Source organism: Trypanosoma cruzi (genome assembly GCF_000209065.1).
Source record: "Trypanosoma cruzi strain CL Brener chromosome Unknown tcruzi_1047053507555, whole genome shotgun sequence".
Lineage (NCBI taxonomy): Eukaryota > Euglenozoa > Kinetoplastea > Trypanosomatida > Trypanosomatidae > Trypanosoma > Trypanosoma cruzi.
The window spans coordinates 1-19,750 of NW_920288.1; the positions used below are offsets into that span (position 1 = coordinate 1).

A 19,750-nucleotide genomic window follows, 5' to 3' on the forward strand; every position below is an offset into this window, starting at 1 on the left:
CGGAAGCAGCGCGCCGTTGCTGAGCAGCACGAAGGGCGTGTTCTGTTGCCCACGCACCGTGCTTGCTGTTTTTTCACGCAGGCGCCGCGTTTCTGCTCGCTGAGTTGTGCCCGGCCGCCGCTCCATTGGCAGCGAGACTCTGCCGGCGTGTGTTGCAGTGACGTCGGTAAACGTGTCTGGCTGTGTGCCGACTGCTGAGATTTGAGGCGCAGCCTTGGCGCCCCGCAATGCGCGGCCCTGTTAAATGAATGGGACCGTGGACATGCAACGTTTTTGCCGACGCGCTGTTCAACGTCTCTTGGCGGATGGTACGCGTGTTGGTGTGCGGACGTGCGCAAGTGTGTGCGTGACGGTGGCTTGTCGCGTCCTTCCCACATTTGCGGCGTCGTTGGCCCTCCGGCTGCGTGGGAATCACCCGTCGATTCTTGATGTATATTTTTTTGAAACTGCGGTCGTCTGGAGCTACTTCCGCGTCGATGCGGGGCTTAATTCCGCCTAGCGCGTTGTGGCCATGAGGAGCGGATCACGGTGGGTAAATAACGAGCGTGATGACGTGGCTGTGGTTCTCATTGTGCAGCCTGGCGGTGCGCCTCTTCTGTGCTCCCTTCTTATTGACGCAGTTGCATGTAAGCTCGGTGAGCCGCACCTGTTGCCGAGGGCCGCATGATCCAAGACGCACTGCCGGAGCAGCGGCGCTTCAGACTTCCTTGTTGTCGGGAGTTCCGGGCATCCTACTCAGGAACCGGCTGTACTGCTTGTCGAACCACGTAGCCGCCTCCGTTGTGTGCCGCTTTGCGTGCGTGCATAGGGGGAGGAATGTGAGGCGGGGGAGTGCGGGTTGCGAGGGGAGCAGTCACCGTGACTGCACACTGGAGAGACGAGTGAGCTGTTCTTTACGAGGAAATTGGCGTATTTCTTCCTCGGGGCGGAAGACTCTGCCCCCAGCAGTAATTCTACGCGGCGAGAAGGCACAAGGCCCTTCGCAGCCGCGGCACGACGTCGATGCTCGTGACAGGCACCTCTTTACTTTTCATTATTTATAGATCATTTGTTGAATAGTTTATAAGGGACTTTTGAAGAGAATGATCGCGGGAGGGCTGGCTAACTTGCTGTATATATTCTGATAAGCGAATGCACTCCTTTACGACACCTTTCCTATCTTATGAATTCCTGGGAAGAACACGAATTTAATGGGGCAGGGAACCGATAGAGGCCAGATAATGTTTTGTTTTTATTTTTAAATTTACTGACACAGCGAGGTTGGTTTAAGGAAATGGCCTTGGTTCATTTCACTGCCTTCGAGTGGAGCGATATTGGTGCCCGTTTTTCGGAATTGGTACGCCAACATGGCACCAGCAAGGTGCAGATAAGGTTCATTGACGAAACCGGGGATGTCGGAGGCGTCGTTAACTGTGGCCACCTCAATGACAGGCTTACACTTGATTTTGGGATCTACCACCAAACCCTGGGGGATTCAACCCTTACGAGACATCTGGCGAATCCCCGGGCGCCCCAAGTACCAAATTGCAAGACCCAAGTGATCCTGACCGTCATGCGGGCGGCCCGCGAGTTGGGGCACCAGCAAGGGCTCCTCATCATTGCTGAAAGGGAGCGATTGAGCAATGACTACGCCTACGCCGCCGTGGACGTGCAGAATCGAAGCGTTCAGCCTCATTCGCGGGTGGAAGAGGTGCATAACAACCTATCGGTGCGCGAATCTGACATTGCGGTCGCCGGCAGTCTTTTTGCAGAACGAGAATGCGCGCTCGCCGGCCGCCAACAGCAATTGGAGGTGACCCGCACCCAACTACAGGAACGAGAGGCACGCGTTAGTGCTAAAGAGGCTCAGCAAGCCGCGTGGGAGGTGGAGTCGGCGAGCCGGGAAGAAGTCTCCACCTCTCGGAGAGGTTTGACAGATGTACCTGTCGCGTGTCACAATAAGGCCGAATACGGCGTTACCAAAAAACCACATTAAAAGCATCGCTTGATGGCTGTGGGCGCGTCGTCACGCACGGCCCAACGAACTCCGGCGCGAGAGAGACGGCAGGTTATTCCTCCAGACGTCTCGGGGCAATTTCGGGTGACCACATTTCTATCCCTCGATGCCTTTGCCCTCCAGCACTTCTCCTTGGACGATAATTCCGCTACAGGAAAAGAGGGACGAATTTTCCGCGCATTCGACGACACCACTTGGGCCCCGCGTATATGGAACGCGGGCATTTCCGGAGTCGTTTTCGACCTCCGGGGCGCATACAATTATTGGCGCCAGGCGGAGGACCAGGCCCAACTTGTATTTGACAGTTTGGTTGCGTGGATGTGTGCGCTGGAAGCGGGGCAGGACCTCTCCGATCGCTTCATGAATTTGGGAAAGGTCTTACTGCAGGCATTCCGGATGCAGCTCATGATGGCATCCGACCCCGGCATCCCGCTCTTCAACGTTCTCGCCCGTCCTTGCACCGCCGTTCATGAGGCTGACACCTTTGCGAGGGCAATCCAGATTCCCTTGGAACGAAGAGGGACGCAAATATCGTTGCGATGCCAGTTATTTCATGTTTATGGACACGACACATCTAAAAGCAACGCCCGAGACGCAACCAGAGGAAGTTACTTGCAGCGCGGACGGCCATTAAAAAACGGCAGAGGGGCTGCTTGCTGCTTCTTGCGAAAGCGGACAACGGCAGCCCCATCCATTCCACCACCTCCCGCTATTCCGCAAAGACGTCGCACCGCGCCGCACCGCCGATGCTCCACCCGATATCACAAATTGCCCGACGAAATCATCGAGAAGGGCAATGGAGCTTATCCGCCAACGACGCTCGACTGTGGTACGACGAAGCACCGATATCCCCGCTTTGGGCCAGCCACACGAAGAGAGGGAACGAGGTTGCTCGAGAGATGTGGGCGCCGTCAACGTGGAAGCAGAGAATGTCTCTAGCTGGGCAATTCACAACCTTTTGCCGCACGCACGAACAGACAACCAGCGAGAAGAGCTGTGCGGCCTTTTTGGCGGCAATATTAGATGTGGCACCATCGACCCGACTGCAGCACGCCAGGACGCTGCGGTCCATGTTGCAAATGAATTGAGCCCCGCTGGATATGGCGGCTTTGAGGTTACAAAAAATTGCGGTGCGATCGGAGACGAGGCGGACGAAGCAGGCGCGCCCCTTGACAAAGGAAGAGATGAATCAATTTATCCGCAGCCGGACCGATTGGAAGGAACGTGTTGTCTTACGAATTGCGTGGATAACGGCGAGTCGTTGGTCCGAGATTGCGGCCTTAACTCCCCAACAATTTTAAACTGAAGCCGGACGGGGCCTTAATTTTGGATTGGTTCGTGGCGCCGAAGACGGCGAAAGCGGATCCCCACCGCGCCTCGCGGTTCGTGAGGATGCGAGAACAGGACGCCTTCCACACTATAAAGCTATGCAGGACACTTCAAGAAAACGAAAAGCTGACGAATATTACTAATGCCAAAGTCGAACGAGCTTTGGCTCCTTGGGATGCCACGGCGCATTCCATAGAACGCGGTGCGTTGAGGCACGCTGCTCCAATCGTGGAGGCGTACAATTTGGATCCACACGTGATCTTGCAGTTGGCGAAGCACGTCGACCCGTTTGACCTTCCCCAGAATACTGTTTGTTATTTGGGGAGTTACACCGCAATGCTGACCCAGGTGTCGTCATTGATCGCATTGATGTGAAGGGAGAAACTGCGGAGGGGCAAGAACCCTGGCTAAGAGCAGAGGAGCGTTTTTTCCATGATTTTAATCACAACCATGCCGCTACAATAACGAGACGCGCGACAAGGACGCGTCTGGCCACTCCACAAGATGAACACGCTATCCCGTTACAGCAAGTCAACGTGCCCGTATTGAATCTGGAGTGGATTAAAAGTCGGCTGAGCCCGGCCACCTTGGAGAGGCTCATGCAAGTGTGGGGACTCGTCGGGCGGTCCCCTTTCCTTCCGTCTTCCTCCGGTAGAGCGTGCGAAGGCTCACGGAGGGTTCCGGCCGCTGACGCGCATTTGTTACGAAAAGCAGGAATAATCGAGGACGCTTCGTCCACAATAACAGGCGGATGGATAATACCCTTTTTTAGTCGTGGAGGAGAAAACCACCGGTTCACGACGACGATGGACCGCGTGGCCGCGCGACAGGAACAGAGACGACCCTTACGAGGCTAATGTTCCTCTTTTACATATTTCCCATTATTTGCCACCTGTGATGGCTGAGGCCGCTTCCTGCCTGGATGTAAAGTCGTCCTTCATAGTCTCTTTACCGCGGGAGACTCGGCATCTCTTCCGATGCCGCGTGGAGGACGGCACGCTGGAGGAGCTGACACGGCTCCCAATGGGATACAAGGCCGGCCCGGAAATTCTCCAGATTATTATTACTTCGGCAATTGCGGGGGTGACGACGGTGGTTCACCGCCTCTGGGCCGCACCTCCATTGGTGCGCGACGACGTATGGATCGATAATATACGCATTGCAGAGTCGAAAAGCGGTGCGACATTGTGGGAAGCCCAAGTGCTTCGGAATGCGGACAGTTGTCACGCATCCTTGGGGGAGGAACGCGAATCGGGCGCCACGCCGTACACCTTCCTGGGGGTGCAGTTTGGTCACACTCACCGTGCGGTATCCCTGAGTGACAATTTTGTCCGGTCTGTATGCGCCATGCCGGCGCTGAATTCTTTAACCATCGCGGAAATTGAGGTTGTGGCGTCACGCTTTTTGTCCGCGGCTGCCATTTTGGGCACGCGTTTATGTGACTACTACTTTTTCGTCAAGGCAGTGCGACGGCGATTATCCTCAATTAACCGCGGATTGTGCTGGAGACATCCCCGGCGAACGTTCCGTCGGCAGCGGCTGGTTTTGGCGAGGCCTTACGACGCATGATCAAGAATACAATAGCAAGCGAATCATCAAGCCCACGGAAAAGGCATTGGCCGCCATCATCACGGACGCATCGCTCCATGGATGGGGAGCCGCTTTTATTCCAGACTCCGGCGACGTTAAAATTGCCGGAGAAAAATGGGAGAAGAAACCTTTCCTTATCATGCAGGCCGAGGCACGAGCGGTGCTCTTAGCCTTATTGGCCTTTTCCGCCATCTTGCCATCCACCATGGACGTTTGGGTGGACAACACTTCGCTGCAAGGAGCGGCGAATAAAGGCAGCTCAAAGTCGCACACGTTGACGTGGGAGCTGCAACGGATATATGAGGTTTTGGACTCTCGCGGAATACAGGCAACTTTTGCCTACGTACGGCCAGCGTAAAACCCCGCAGACGGCATATCACGCGGTCGTGTGTTTTTGCACTTCAGGACTTGCGAAGGGGAGCGGCGGGGTCTTGTGGTTGGAGGATCCCAAGGTCTGCCACTTCGTAAGTAATAAATAAATAAATATCCAATCTGAGTAGAGTGAGCAGGGCCACGATTGAGGCTAACGTATGGTATAATATATATATACGCTTCTTAGGTATTGAACTTTGGGAATGTGGTGAATCCACTCTTATTCCATTTATTCCTTTCTTATTCCTATCTGGTTTGGTTTCTATTATTGATAAACTCATGATCCGGCCAGCTGCCCGGAAGATTATTCTAATTTATTTATCGATCTATCTCTCTATGTGTGCTTATATATTTCCTCTGAAAGGATTCTTTTCTGTAGAAACGCCCTTGCGAGCGCTTGCCAAATTTCTTTTGCATTGATTACTTCTTTACATTTTTTTATTGTTGTTTTTCATGTCTAACTCTGCCGCTGGGTTTTATTACGGGAAAAGAAAAAGGCTCAAACGGATGGAGACCCCTATGGTGGTGCTGCTTTTTGTTGTTTGCGCCCAATAGGCCAATAAAGAAAGAAAATTCGGCTATTACGACAAGGTGCTGATTGAGGTACTGCCTCGTGCGGTTGCTTTTTTGCGGTGGTGATGGGTGAGGTGATTGGGGAAATACTGGGCTCAAAATGTGACCTGAAATCCTGAACTGCGTTTTCAGAATGTCTGGATGGTTGTCGCCCTGAGATATAACAATGCCCTGCATTGAAGAATAGTTATTTTATATTTTTGTGCCTGCGACGTCTTTATGCTGAACTGAAGGTTCTGGTGTATTACCGCTGTTTTTGTTCTCTCCACTTCCTGCACACAGTCACGCTAGGAAGGAAAGAAAACAAACGCTAAACGCCACTGTGAAATTCGAGGGCTCTGAAAGGACCAACAGCACACACACACACATTGCCCACACATATTTATATGCTCTCACGTGTTGCTGCGGTGAAGGCACCCCGCACACACAACCGTCGCGGCGTGACCGGATCCAGCGGAAGGAGGAGGGAAGGAAGAGAGAGTGAGCCGCAGAGACCAAACATGTCCCGCCTTGTGTTTGCTTTCGCGGTGCTGCTCCTCCTTTTTGTGTTATGCGGCACCTGTGGTGCTGCGGCCGCTGTGGCGAGTAATGTAAGGGGTACAGTTGATGCATTGAGGGGGATTGGATGGGAAAAGCTTGACAACTGGGAGGATGTTCCTGACGCTGGTGGTAAATATGGCTCGCTTCGTGGTCCCAGTCTTGTTGAAGTGCAGGGTCATTTATTTGCTATTGCTGAGGCCCATTGCAAGGATGGAGACAAGTGCAGCGACGCCAGCCTTACAGGGATTGCGTCAAATTACCTTGATTTAAGTGGTGATGTTGGCCTAACGGAGATCTCGACGGCAGATGCAAGTATCCTTGGCACAGATCTTGTAAAGGAAGGGTCTGAGGGCATCAACACGAGAAAAGGCATAATGCGACCAACGACAGTTGTAATTGGGGACAGTGTCTACATGCTGGTGGGGAAATACAGTCGTACAAAGTCGCAGGTTGCGGGTACGAATGAGCCAGGTCTTTTACTTTTGAAGGGAACTGTCGCTGATGAGGGTGGAAGGAAGAAGATCAGATGGAATGAGACCCGTGTGGTGAAGCCTCAAGGCATAGGATATTCTCATTCCTTGACCGAGTTAATTGGCGGTGGAGGATCGGGTGCTGTGATGGGTGATGGCGCGATTGTGTTTCCCATGCAGGCCAAAGACAAGGATGGAACGAGCGTTTTGCTGTCTATGCGTTTCTCCAATTCAGGGAACAAATGGGAGCTTTCATACGAGACGCCTGGTAAGGGCTGCAGGGATCCAACCCTGGTGAAGTGGGAAAAATGCGAAGACGACGAAAGACTCTTCATGATGGCTCATTGTGCTGGAGGCTACTATGACGTTTACATGTCCACTTGGAATGGGTACAATTGGAATCCAGTTGGTGAGCCAATTACCCGCGTGTGGGGCAACTCACATGATCGAAAGGGGTACGGCGTCCAGAGTGGATCCACGACAGCAATCATTGAGGGAAGGGAGGTGATGCTCATCACCGCGCCGGTGTATGCGAAGGAGGACAATGGAGAGGGTCGGCTTCATCTTTGGGTGACGGACAAGGCACGCGTGTATGATGTTGGGCCGGTATCCCGTGAAAATGATGACGCCGCCGCCAGCTCACTGTTGATGAAAGATAATAATAATGAGTTGATTTCACTGTACGAAAACAAGAAAGACGGAGCATACAATCTTGTTGCAGTGCGCCTGACCGAGAAACTGGAGCGGATAAAGGAAGTGGTGAAGACATGGAAGGATTTGGACAGCGCCTTTGAATCATGCAGTTCCGTTTCCGGCGCCGCTGTCGACTTGCCAAGGAAGGGTATGTGCTATGGTCCTGTTCCCACCAAAGGGCTTGTTGGCTTCTTGTCTGGTAACTCAACTGTGACCGAGTGGCGGGACGAGTACCTCGGCGTGAATGCAACAGTGACGAATGGGGAGCCAAGGGTTCGCAATGGATTGACGTTCAAAGGGTCTGGAGCAGGGGCGGTGTGGCCTGTTGGCGACATGGGGCAGACTGTGCCGTACTACTTTGCTAACAACAAGTTCACTCTTGTGGCGACGGTGTCCATCCACGAGGTGCCGAAGGAAGGCAGCATCCCCTTGATGGGTGTGAGGATGAATGACACCAAAGGCACGGTGCTTTTTGGTCTGTCATATACTCATGACAGGAAGTGGTTGGCCATATCTGAGAATTCTGGTGATGCGGAGGATTTTGATGAGTGGGAGCCAAACAGGACGTATCAGGTGGTACTGCGAATGGATTGTGAAGAGTGGAGTGTCTTTGTGGATGGAAGGGAAATCCACAGCACGGAATATGATGACCATCTGTTTGACTTCCACAGGATCTCACACTTCTACATCGGTGGGGACAGTAAGGATCAAAGTGCAACGGGCGGCCACGTGACGGTGACCAACGTCATGCTGTACAACGAGGAACTGTTGGGAGATGATCTGCGCAAACTCAATGCCGGCAAAGTCACCATTCCATCACTGGGTGTTGAGAAACAACCCACAGGACAGGTGACCAGCACAGACGTCTCAGTTGCTTCCGAGTCAAAGAGTGCGGAAAGCGCCACCAGCCATAAGGAATTGACTGAGAATGATCGTGTTGAACAAGAGGAAAACAGCGTCGATGATCTGGTGCTTGCAGTACCTTTTTCAACGTTTGTCGCGGGATCATATGTTTCTGGACTCGCCACTGCGGCGGAGAGCGCAGAGAATTCTCGTCCAGAGAACAATGTTCAGCTTTCCGAAGGCGAAACGGTCCAGCAAGCCACGCTGCATGAAGACAATAAATCGATGCAGCGGGAATTGGAGGTGGAGCCACGAGAAATACCGTCAACAAAATCAGCGGAGGTTGCTGATGTTGAAGGATCCTCTGAAAGTTATGATACACCACAGCCAGAGGAGGAGGGAGGAGCAAATGACGGGAGTGGCGGATTAACGTCTCCAGTGGCTGCGTCATTGAGTATGGAAACGGCCGCTGCATCAGTGAACGGTGAGCACCAAGTGCAACAAAGCATTGAGCCTTCCGCTGAAAACAACGATGTGCGGTCCACTGGAACCGGAAATACCGGCGCGGAGGAAAGCCTCAGCCTCGAGGCAGGGGGCAGCAATTCCGAGAGGTCAATGGGCTCAGACAGCAGCCTCACTCCTTCAAGGAGTGACGCCGAACCTACATCCGCGGAGAACACCGACAACATCTCTTGGACTGACGCAACCGAATTTTCTTCTGAAGACGGCAAGGAGGCGCCACAGACGGTCGACACCGCACCGGGCAATATAAACACAGCGCCTGGGAAAACCGAGATCCCATCGGAGTCCAACGCAACAACACCCTCGGACAATGAAATTTTGCTTGAGAAGGGGCAGCTCGGCGAGTTGGCGGCCATGTATCTAATTGGTGACAGCACCGTGCATGGGTGTGTGTCTCGGGTGCTGTTGCTGCTGCTTCTGGGGCTGTGGGGCACTGCGGCTCTCTGCTGAGGTGTGAGGGAGGGTGGAATTGCGGCTTTTCGTGGAACAACAACTGAGCAGCATCCCAGCATTGAACACTGAATTTTGTTGATTCCATTTTCTTTTTTTTTTTAATTTCTTTATTTTTGTTTTCTTTTTTGTAAATCACTTCCCTTCTTTTTCTTTTTTTCTTTAGGGCAATCACTATGGACGTTTTTTTTTTCTTTTCTACTCTTCCCTCTTTAATTGTTTCCTGCTGCACTCTTCGTGTGAGGGGTGCCGTGTGTTTCCCGCCCAACTGCTCCACTCGCACACCCACCGACACGCTCATGACGACGGCCCTGTGCGCCTCGCCTGCTGCACGCATGAGGAGGGGCCGCGACGAACGGCGCGCTGAGGGAGCCGTGACGTGTGGGCGTGCGACGAGGGCCTGTGGGGCGGAGCACACATTTCTTTCCCTCTTGTTTTGTTTTGTTTGCGGTCAGGGCGGGCAGACACCCGCAGCGCCACACCCTGCCGCTTTTAGGGATTTTTTTTTGCTTTTTGTGTGCATTTCTCGTGCTGGCAGTCCCGTCAGCATTTTTCTCCCCCTGATGATTTTTTTTCTTTTGCTGCGCTCACTCTCCCGATGGAGTGACGCGACTCCCGTCGTGTCTGCGTGCTTCTCTCAGTCCCCACAAACACGAGTGACTGTGCTCTGCGGGCCGCACTCACGCGCCGGTGAGAGGGCTGAGGGGAGCAGCAACACGCAGACGACCCCGTGAAATATAAACGATGTGCGGACACACGGAGGGTCGGACGGCTGAACGACATTTAAATATCTTTTAACTTTATTTTTGGGCAAAATATATGCAGACAATTTCTGGAGCAACATGGTGGTTGGGTGCTTTTTTTTCTTTTTTTTCATTTTTTTTTATTTTTTTTCTAAAGTGTGAGGTGTGGAATGGTGAAGATGATCTTTTTAAAATTTTAATAATTTTTATGAATTGCCGCTGCTTTGGTCTGCAGAGCAATATCATGAGCTTGAGCAGTCCTGTTATTTTTGCCATGCACTTCTGCTGTACAATTTTTTTTTGTCTCTTTAAATGCTCCGCTCTTCTTTTTTACTTCTTTGCCTCGTGTGTCTGCCTGCAGGCACACACACACACAGACACACAAAATGCAGATTTCAGTGGATTTGGATGCTACTTTTGTAGTGCGTGCTGGTGGCTGGCGCCTCCTTCTGTGGGCATGAAGCGAGGGGAGGAGAGAGGGAGTGCGCACCGCGAGTCACTTTTTCTGTTGGCGTGATGCACCGCCTGTGACTTCTTTGAGTTGGGCATCAAATTCCATTGTGGGTGGAATGGCTGGGAATGTTGTTGCCGCGTCATGGATGGATGAGGATCCGCTTCCGCGTGTGGGTGGATGGGAGATTGCTTGCTCCGTGTGCGTTGTGTGTTGGCTGTGGGCTGTGGCTATATCCCGTTAGTGTGTGATTGATTGCTGGCGGTGTGTGCGTTTGTTGTGTGGAGGGCCGAATCCTCTCACCCGGACTGGCAGCACTGCGATGGTGTGTTTGTGATGGCTGGAGTGGAGTTGCCGGCCAGGGCGAGGGCCGTGGCGGTGCTTTTCCCGTCTGCCGTTTGTTTATTCCGTGTGTTGTGCTGCTTCTTGCTTTTTTCCTCTGTCATCCTCTCCTCCTGTGTTCCTGCGTGGAGTGGCTGAATGCTCACGGGCCATGTTGATTGTGAGTGCTTCTTGACGGCATCCATTCATCTCTCTCTCTCCGCCTCTCTGTCTGTCATTCCCCGTTGGGTGTGTGCTGACTTGGAAATAATAACGCACCCGCCGTGACTTGCCGTGTTGCTGCTCTTTTCTGTGGGCGATGGTTCTCCGTTCCGTCCCTCCCGGATTCTCTTGTACCCCACTCTCTGCGTGGTTGCTCTGCTCTGCTCCTCACTGACCTTTCTGGTGTATTGCCGCTGTTGCTGCCTTCCCCACTTCTTGAACACAGACACGCTAGGAGAGAAGGAAAACAAACGCTAAACGCTACTGTGAAATTGTAAGGCTCTGAAAGGACCAACAACACACCGCCCACACACACATATTTATATGCTCTCACGTGCTGCTGCTGTGAAGGTACCCCGCACACACAACCGTCGCGGCGTGACCGGATCCAGCGGAAGGAGGGAAGGAAGAGAGAGTGAGCCGCAGGGGCCCAACATGTCCCGGCGTGTTTGCTTCCGCGGTGCTGCTCCTTCTTGTCTTGTTGATGTGTTGCAGTGGTGGAGCTGCGACCGCTCAGGTGGGAAGTAATGCTGATGCTTCAACTCCTGGGTCGGCATTGACGGGTGCCATTGCTGGAGAGGGGAGTGCTTCAGGGGGTGTTGAGGGGCTGCAACGGGTCGATCTGTTTGTGCCGCAGACGACGCAGGTGCTGCCGAAGACGGGGACTACAGACTCAGGTCGGAGGGATCCATTTGTTTCACCCTCTCTCGTCAGTGCTGGTGGAGTAATTGCTGCTTTTGCCGAGGGTCACATGAATGCCAAAACCCCCCCCTACCGAATCAACTAAGCCGTCTTCTGATGTTGTTGCGGGGTACATCGACTCTGCGTGGAATTGGTCCACTGTTTTTGGTGAGGTCAAAAAGGAAGAATGGAGGGCACACACTGTGCTTGGTAAAGCGGAGGGAAAGGAGAGTTTGGGTGTTGTGCACCACCCCACAACAACCATGGAGGGCAATAAGGTGTTTCTTCTTGCGGGAAGCACTGCCTTGTCCCCTGTAAATGGGAGTTGGGAAGAGGGCGGCTTGGAACTAAAACTGGTTGTGGGTGAGGTCACGAATCCCACGGGCGGCGAGAAGAGTGGATGGATCAATTGGGGCGACCCCAAACCACTCCCGAATCTGATCTCTTCGGCTTCTCACAAAGGAAAATGGACGGAGTTCATTGCTTCTGGTGGCTCAGGTGTTCTGATGGAGGATGGCACCATTGTGTTTTCTCTGATGGCGATGAATGAAAAAAATGAAGTTGACGTTTACTCCATGATTATTTACTCGACGGACAACGGCAATACCTAGGTGTTCCCAGAGGGCATTTCTCCTGCGAACTGCTTTAACCCCTACATCACCGAGTGGGAGGGGTCAATTCTCATGATTGTTGATTGCGAGAATGGCCAGAGTTTGTTTGATTCGCGTGACATGGGGGCAACGTGGAAGAAGGCTATTGGGACACTCTCAGGCGTGTGGACCAATTCACAATTGGGAGTCTTTCGGGAAGACAATTTGCCTGTGGAAGCCCCTATCACCGCGACCATTGGGGGAAGGAAGGTCATGCTGTACACTTGGAAAAGGTACGCCTTGGGGGAGAAAAAGGAAAATATGTTCCATCTTTGGGTCACGGACAACAACCGCACGTTTTCTGTTGGACCCGTTGCCATGGATAATAACTTGGAACTTTTCCACGCCCTGCTGCACTCGGATGGTGCGTTGCACATTTTACAGGATGGTATTATTAAAGCAAGCAACACCATTTCACTTGTCCCACTAACGGAGGGGCTACAGATGTTCAATTACGTCTTGAAGAGTTGGGCACAGCTGGATTCCTCCTCTGAGTTGTTCACACCCACGGCGGGTCTGGTTGGTTTCATTTTCAACGCATCGTCCGATGGTGACACGTGGATCGACGATTACCTTTGCGTGAATGCAATTGTGACGAAGAATGCAATAAAGGCCAAAGATGGGTTCAAATTCACGGGGCCTGGGTCTGGGGCAGTATGGCCCGTGAGCAGCCGGGAGCATAATGGGCCGCACACCTTTGTAAGCTGTGATTTCACTATTGTGGCGACGGTGATGATCCAAATTCTTTCGAAGTTGGGCACTCCTCTACCGGGTGCGGGTCTGGATGCACCCGTCAGCACGAGCTTCATTGGGCTGTCGCACGACGCGGACGGTAGGTGGGAGACAGTGTTTTACGGAATAAAAACAGCATCGGGCAGCACTTGGGAGCCGGGGAAAAAATACCAAGTGGTGCTCATGCTGCCGGACGGCCACAGGGGATGTGTGTACGTGAATGGCGTGATTGTGGGGAGCCCAGAGACGATACGAACACCTGAGACGCGGGGGCCGAAGTCTCATTCTTCTACATTGGGGGCGACGAGGGAGACATCAACAGCAGCGATGTGACAGTGACGAAAGTCTTTCTGTACAACCGCCCACTGAGTGTCGGTGAACTAAAAATGGTCAAGAAGAGCGAAGGCTCCGTGCGTGGGGGCGTGTTGCGGGTGCTGCTGCTGCTGGGACTGTGCGGCCCTCTACGGGGCGTAACGCGGCGGGACCCCTGCCTCTAGTGGGTGCAATATGTACCTCTCCACGCAACCTCCTAAATAATTGACGTTTTGCTTGGGTGTAACTTTTATTTTATATATTTTATTCTTGGCTTGAATATCCCTTTTCCGCCTGTGCAATTATTTATTTAAAGGCGTGCTCTCCCTCCCGGGAATGCACCGCGGGGTATTTGTTTTTGCTTTATTCTATGTGATTGTTTTTTTTATATAGTGGAATATTTTGAGATTGGCGGGATGTCTTTAGCGTTTCCGTCGGTCGACGACACGTGCAGTCGGTATTGAGCTCCACGACGATGGTGCGGTGAAGAAGGGATTTAAGATGTGCAGCAACGCACCGAACGACCGAATGAAATGTGGGTGTTGTGTGGACACCAGGAGGTTGAACGTCTGACGCAAATATATCTTTACTTTTGCGGTAAGAATATACACGTGCTTTTTGTTTTTCCGCTTCACCGTGTTATTTTTCCCTTTTTTTTTGTGAGCGTGAAAAACTTCTTCAAGGGGACTGTTTTTGCGTTTTATTTTTTCTTTTTTTTTAAGTTTTTATTTCTTGTTTCTGCAAGCGTATTGTGGGTTGCCACATGTTGGGCTGCCGTGCCATCTTGAGCTTTGGCTGCCTTCTTTCTTTTCTCTTTGTCTGTCCTGTAACTCCACTGCGTGTTTTTTTTGTTTCTTCACGTGCGCGGCTCTTTTTTTTATTTGCGTGTCTGCAGACACACAGCCGCACGGCGTACATGTTGCAGTGCAGCTTGATGCTTCTCGTGCACTCGGTGCTGGCAGCTGCTGCATTCCGCGGAAATGAAAAAGAAAGATGCACTGAGAGTGCGTCGCGGCTCTCATCCCCTGTGGAAATGCTGCACGGCGTGTGGCGGTATTGCTCTGAAATGCCGCACCACCACGCACGAGGAAATGACACGGAGTGGAAGACTTCTTCTTTGTTTTGTGTCTGCTGCTGTGGGTGTGGGTGCGGCCGCGTCGGACTAGTCGGCACGATGGCCGCGGAGGGCATTGCCCACCCAACGCAGCACCGCTTCTGCCGGGCATCTTCTATCACACTGCAGCATCGTAATCGACGCCAGCAGCACGCGGCGAGGCAGCGGATGCCACCACCGCCACGAGTGCGACTGGAAGGGACACGACTGATGTTGCGTTTCGAGGGGGCGCACTGTGTGGCACAGTGGCGTGCCCAAAACCTCATCGCGGGGTCCGCGCACGACACCGGGCACTGGATGTGGGGTGTTTGCGTCAAATAGGACACCGCGGTGGAGTCTCTCCTCCCTGCAGGTGGAAGGACACCTGATTTTCTTCTTTTTCCCACCCAGGCGGATGGCTGCGCGATGACACCACAACGAGGCATTCGTTTTCACAATGGAGGAGCAATATCTGCAGGATTACGCATTGGGAATGTGAATGACAAATGCAGTATTGAAGGCAGTCCCATATTTTTTTTTTGCTGTGCGAATTGCGGGGATTTTCCATAATGCATGCAAATTGCACTTTTTTTTGTTGTGTGGGGGATTACCGTGATGCATCGCTGTCGTGGAGTTTACGATTTGGGGTTCTTGCGTGTGGCTGCTTGTGCACCGAATACTCCTCCCACTTTTGTGTTTTTCTGTCAGGTTTTATTTGCCCACTTCCTCTTGCAGAGTGTGTGCGGTGACGGCGGTGCCACAGGGGTGCGAGACCGTAGCGAGCGGGATGCGTGGGCGAACCCTCCGTGCGCACCACGTTGTTGTTATTGTTTGCTCTCTCCAACACTGTTCTGGGTGGATGGCACCCACTTGCCGTCGTTGCGGTGGTACCTGTGCATGTGGTTTTTATCGAATACTATGTGGATGAGTCTCTTGTTGTGGCTTTGATTCATGACTGTGCCTATTGCCTTTCTTTTTCTCATTCCCCTTTTTTGTTTGGTGGCCATTGTTTAGATCTAACTTAATCCAACCAAGAAAACAAGGAGAAACAATGCCTGGAAATCAAGCGTCTGCCGTACCGCAGGGGGATGTTCAGAGGAGAGCGAGGCCGGAGTCTGAGGATGTCACGGATCAACCCGCTGCGACACAAATAAGAGTGGAAGAGGTGCGGCGACCGCAGTGGACCATGAGCAGCAGCGTAAAGGATATTCTGCTGGAGGGAAGCACTCTCAGCACCAACATGAGGCTGAACGATTTCCTTCGGAATTATGTTGGCGGCAGGGTGGCCGTTGGTGAAGACTCCAATGTGACGATGCAGGTGTTTGTTCAGGAGCCGGATGCTTACGTACAAGACCAGCGGCTTCTTGGAAGAATTTTTAATTTACCAGAGTACCAAGAGCTGGAAGAAAAGAAAATACTATTGGAGGCTATTTATAAACTTCGCCACGGGGGTGTGGACTTTCTTGAGCAATGGAGGGACTATGAAGGAAAGGATACGGTCACTCCACTTGCAAGGAGAAAACTAAACGCAGTTCTCACTCAGGTACTGAGAGAAGAAAGGCGGGAGGAAGTAGAAAGGGCAAGGCGGGAAAAACAAGTAGAACTTACCCTAATTACTACGATCAGGGATGTGCTATTTAAAGGAAGAGTTCGCTTCATGGACATAAAGCTGAATGATTTTCTTACGCTGGAAATGGAAGGCAGAGGCGTTTTGCACGCCAATCGGAATGTCTTACTGAGAGATTTTTTCAGTGATCCCACGAGGTATATACCTGATGCGGGAGTATTGGGCGAAATACAGGCAACCGATGCTTATGCGAGGATGGAGGGGGATGTAAGGGAGGAAATGGATATGGGGGAAGATGTACGCAAGCTTAAACAGGCTGGTGTGTACAATTTACAAAAATGGTCCGAAGCTACTGCGCAGGTAAAAGAAAGTGTTCATGAGATCACTAAAAGTTTTTTGGATGCAGCCCTTCAGGAGGCGAATAAACCAACAATGACGAGTGCACCGATGAAACTGGAGGGATGCTACGAGTCTGTGTACAATTCGAGGTGGCATCATGTCGTGGAAGTTCCTGGCGGCGAGGGAATGGGAATGGAGGTGAGGGAGGGGGAACCAGAACAGTCATTGACGTACAGGGAATTTGATGAATCCCTCGAAAGGGATGACGCTGTGCAGCAATCCGGTGCACCACGTCCCAGACTGATGGTGCTCACCTCGGAAAAGGGATGGCCGTACTCGTGGGCGGGGAATAAACTTATTCATGACTGCTATGTGAACTTTGAGGTGGATCGAGTGTGGCAGATCGTCAAGAGCGATCTAACCGAATTGCTCAGCAGTCACCCTGGGGCCTACTTTGAGCCCAAGCGGCGTGTGCTGATTGGGACGCCCGGGATCGGGAAGTCGATGGGTGCCGGTTCTTACCTCCTCTACCAGCTGCTGCACTGCGATGCGGAGAAACTCCCTGTGGTTGTATACGTTATTGGGAGACAAGCATTCCTGTTTGACAAGACCACCCATACAATGATAAGATACATGGAGCTCTCCGCTATGGAGCATTTTTTGGCTTTTGTATCTTCCCGTGGGGTGAAGGGGTATATTATTTACGATGTGGCAAAGGGGGGTCGTAATCCGTCGGTTTTTTTTGTTCCTTCCGAATGGGGCATGCTTGTGGTGACATCACCGAACGTGGATAACTTTGAGGAATGGAGGAAGCATAAGGGAGCGGCGCCAATCATAATTAATTGTCCTGAGGAGATGGATGTGAAGGCAATGTGCTTTTGGATGAAGCAAATTCAGCCCACGGGGGAACAAGCTGAGGAACAATTGGAGGAACAAGCGAGGTACTGGGAAACGGTGGAGGAGCGCATGGATGAAGTGGGTCCGATCCCACGTTGTATCTTCGATGTGTTAGAATATGGAATTCACTTGAACGCGATTGACGCAACCGTAAAAGATATTAACGCTTCTAATGCTACGGATTACATGGGTGTGGGAAGCGGTAAAATTTGGATTGCCAAAGGTGTTTCTCACAAAATCGTGAAAGTTGTCCGAGTGCGAGAAGGACCAGGAATCGAAGTAGGCTACAACGCACCGGTCTCCCATTCGGCCAGGGTTAAGATAACTCATCATCTAACAAATATGACGCCGCCGGTCGATTTTTTCAATCTTTTGCTGCGCGGCTACGGTTATTTTCTGTGGGTTGTTTTTGAGTTTGCAGGCACGGCCGCGTTTATGAATCCGCATGCCGTGGATATAATACAAAGAAACCTCACTGAACTAAATCTAGAAGGACGACTAACGCCGCGGTCTTCGGTATTGAGCGACAACCCTCGAGGTCACCCCACCCGCAGTGAAGCATTAAAAAAATTGAGTGACAACCCCGCCAGGATGAATTTGGATTACGGGGTATTGTACCAACCGATTGTCAGAAACTTTCCGCTGGTGGATGCCCTTTTCTTCATGGAGTCACCGCGGAAGACACTGGTTGGGCTGCAGATGACGACGGCAAATGCACACCACACCCAAACCAGCACTGTGAGGCTGTTTAAGGAGCGTATGGCGAGTTATTTTAACGGTTGGGAGGAATTTTCCCGAGACTTGTCGTGGGAGATTATTTATGCACAGCACACAGACAGCACGCCCATGAGTGGCTTGCAGAAATGTAATGATTCGGCGAATTTAACAGGAGCTGAAAATCGTGAAATAGCGGCGTTCTGGGAGGAAAAGGTACACCAGTATCAAGTGACAGTAGCAGCCGAAATGTTATTGCAAAACAGGCCACCTGAAGTCAGTGATAACTAAAGAAATGGGGAAAACGAATTGGGAAAGGGGCAAATTTGATTTCTGGTAAAGAAATATTGTGAGATATATTTTTGGATACTTGTCTGTGTATATAAGTTGCGGGCGCACCAGCACAAGACGGCAGCACCACACACAAGTGTTAATAATGCTCAACGCGAGTGATGATAGCAGTGACAGAAGAAATTAAATGGGGAAAGGGAAATTTATATTTTTAGTGAAAAAAATATTTTGAGTTGTTTACTACATGTGAATGTTTGTTTTTTTATACGACATCAGTACATCATCCCCTTTGGGAGTAATACGCACAGATGCCAAAAAATTACAACGCGATATTCCTTCACAATGACAGAAAAACAAATCAGGGATGCCAGGGGCATTTTAATTAATGGTAAGAAAATATTGAAGAAGTTTTATTTATGCGAATTCCTCTGTCTGTAGACAAGACGTGATAACAGAATTGCTCTGTTATTAAGGAATTACTGTCTTTAACTGTATCGTATTGTCAATACATTTTCCTTTTTATTCTATTTTTTTCTAGGACCCATCACTAAGTGAAGCATCTTTAAGGGATGGACGACGGGTAAGTTCTATTGAGGAAACAATGCGCAATCCGTGTGACCGCATGGAGTGAGGCATCGCTTCATGGATGGATGAGGAATCGATTCCGCGCGTGGCTCTTTGGGTAATTGCTCGCTCCGTGTGCGTTGTGTGCCGGAAGCGGGCTGTGGCCGTATCCCGTTGGCCGCGAGACTGAACTGGAGGCGGTGGCGGTGTGTGTGTTGTGTGGAGGCCGTCTCGCAGTTTACGCACGCAGTGAGCCACAACCGCTGTGAAACGCCACGTCTTCTCAGTATGGAATTATTGCCGTTTTGCATTGTGTTTGGGCATATCTTTCAGTGTGTGCATAACTGCTGGGCGTGTTTTACCGGAGCGTTGGGCGCGACCATCTGCCATGGCCACAATTTGTGCGGTTGGGCGTGTGTGTGCGGGTTAGGGTTAGGGTTAGGGTTAGGGTTAGGGTTAGGGTTAGGGTTAGGGTTAGGGTTAGGGTTAGGGTTAGGGTTAGGGTTAGGGTTAGGGTTAGGGTTAGGGTTAGGGTTAGGGTTAGGGTTAGGGTTAGGGTTAGGGTTAGGGTTAGGGTTAGGGTTAGGGTTAGGGTTAGGGTTAGGGTTAGGGTTAGGGTTAGGGTTAGGGTTAGGGTTAGGGTTAGGGTTTAGGGTTAGGGTTAGGGTTAGGGTTAGGGTTAGGGTTAGGGTTAGGGTTAGGGTTAGGGTTAGGGTTAGGGTTAGGGTTAGGGTTAGGGTTAGGGTTAGGGTTAGGGTTAGGGTTAGGGTTAGGGTTACGGTTAGGGTTAGGGTT

General features: G+C 51.6%; 2 protein-coding genes and 1 pseudogene across 2 annotated transcripts, besides 11 other annotated features; all 3 read left to right on the top strand.

Moving 5' to 3' along the window:
* Nucleotides 1-19,750: a sequence feature (areas not merged during assembly with more than two copies in the genome that could not be assigned to a particular haplotype).
* Nucleotides 1,066-1,238: a mobile genetic element.
* Nucleotides 1,066-5,596: a mobile genetic element.
* Nucleotides 5,336-5,596: a mobile genetic element.
* Nucleotides 6,247-9,378, top strand: Tc00.1047053507555.50 (trans-sialidase, putative; the record flags this gene model as incomplete). The annotated part of the gene is made up of 1 exon (XM_804646.1): nt 6,247-9,378. One exon carries the CDS (start codon nt 6,247-6,249, stop codon nt 9,376-9,378), a length of 3,132 nt encoding a protein of 1,043 aa, XP_809739.1.
* Nucleotides 9,466-9,508: a sequence feature (T-rich).
* Nucleotides 10,236-10,272: a microsatellite.
* Nucleotides 10,307-10,331: a sequence feature (AT_rich).
* On the top strand, nt 11,598-13,511 carry Tc00.1047053507555.70 (annotated as a pseudogene).
* Nucleotides 13,739-13,759: a sequence feature (AT_rich).
* Tc00.1047053507555.80 (retrotransposon hot spot (RHS) protein, putative) lies at nt 15,635-18,391 on the top strand (the record flags this gene model as incomplete). The annotated part of the gene is made up of 1 exon (XM_804647.1): nt 15,635-18,391. The coding sequence occupies one exon, from the start codon at nt 15,635-15,637 to the stop codon at nt 18,389-18,391; it is 2,757 nt and encodes a 918-aa protein (XP_809740.1).
* Nucleotides 19,190-19,379: a repeat region.
* Nucleotides 19,379-19,750: a repeat region.
* Nucleotides 19,382-19,742: a microsatellite.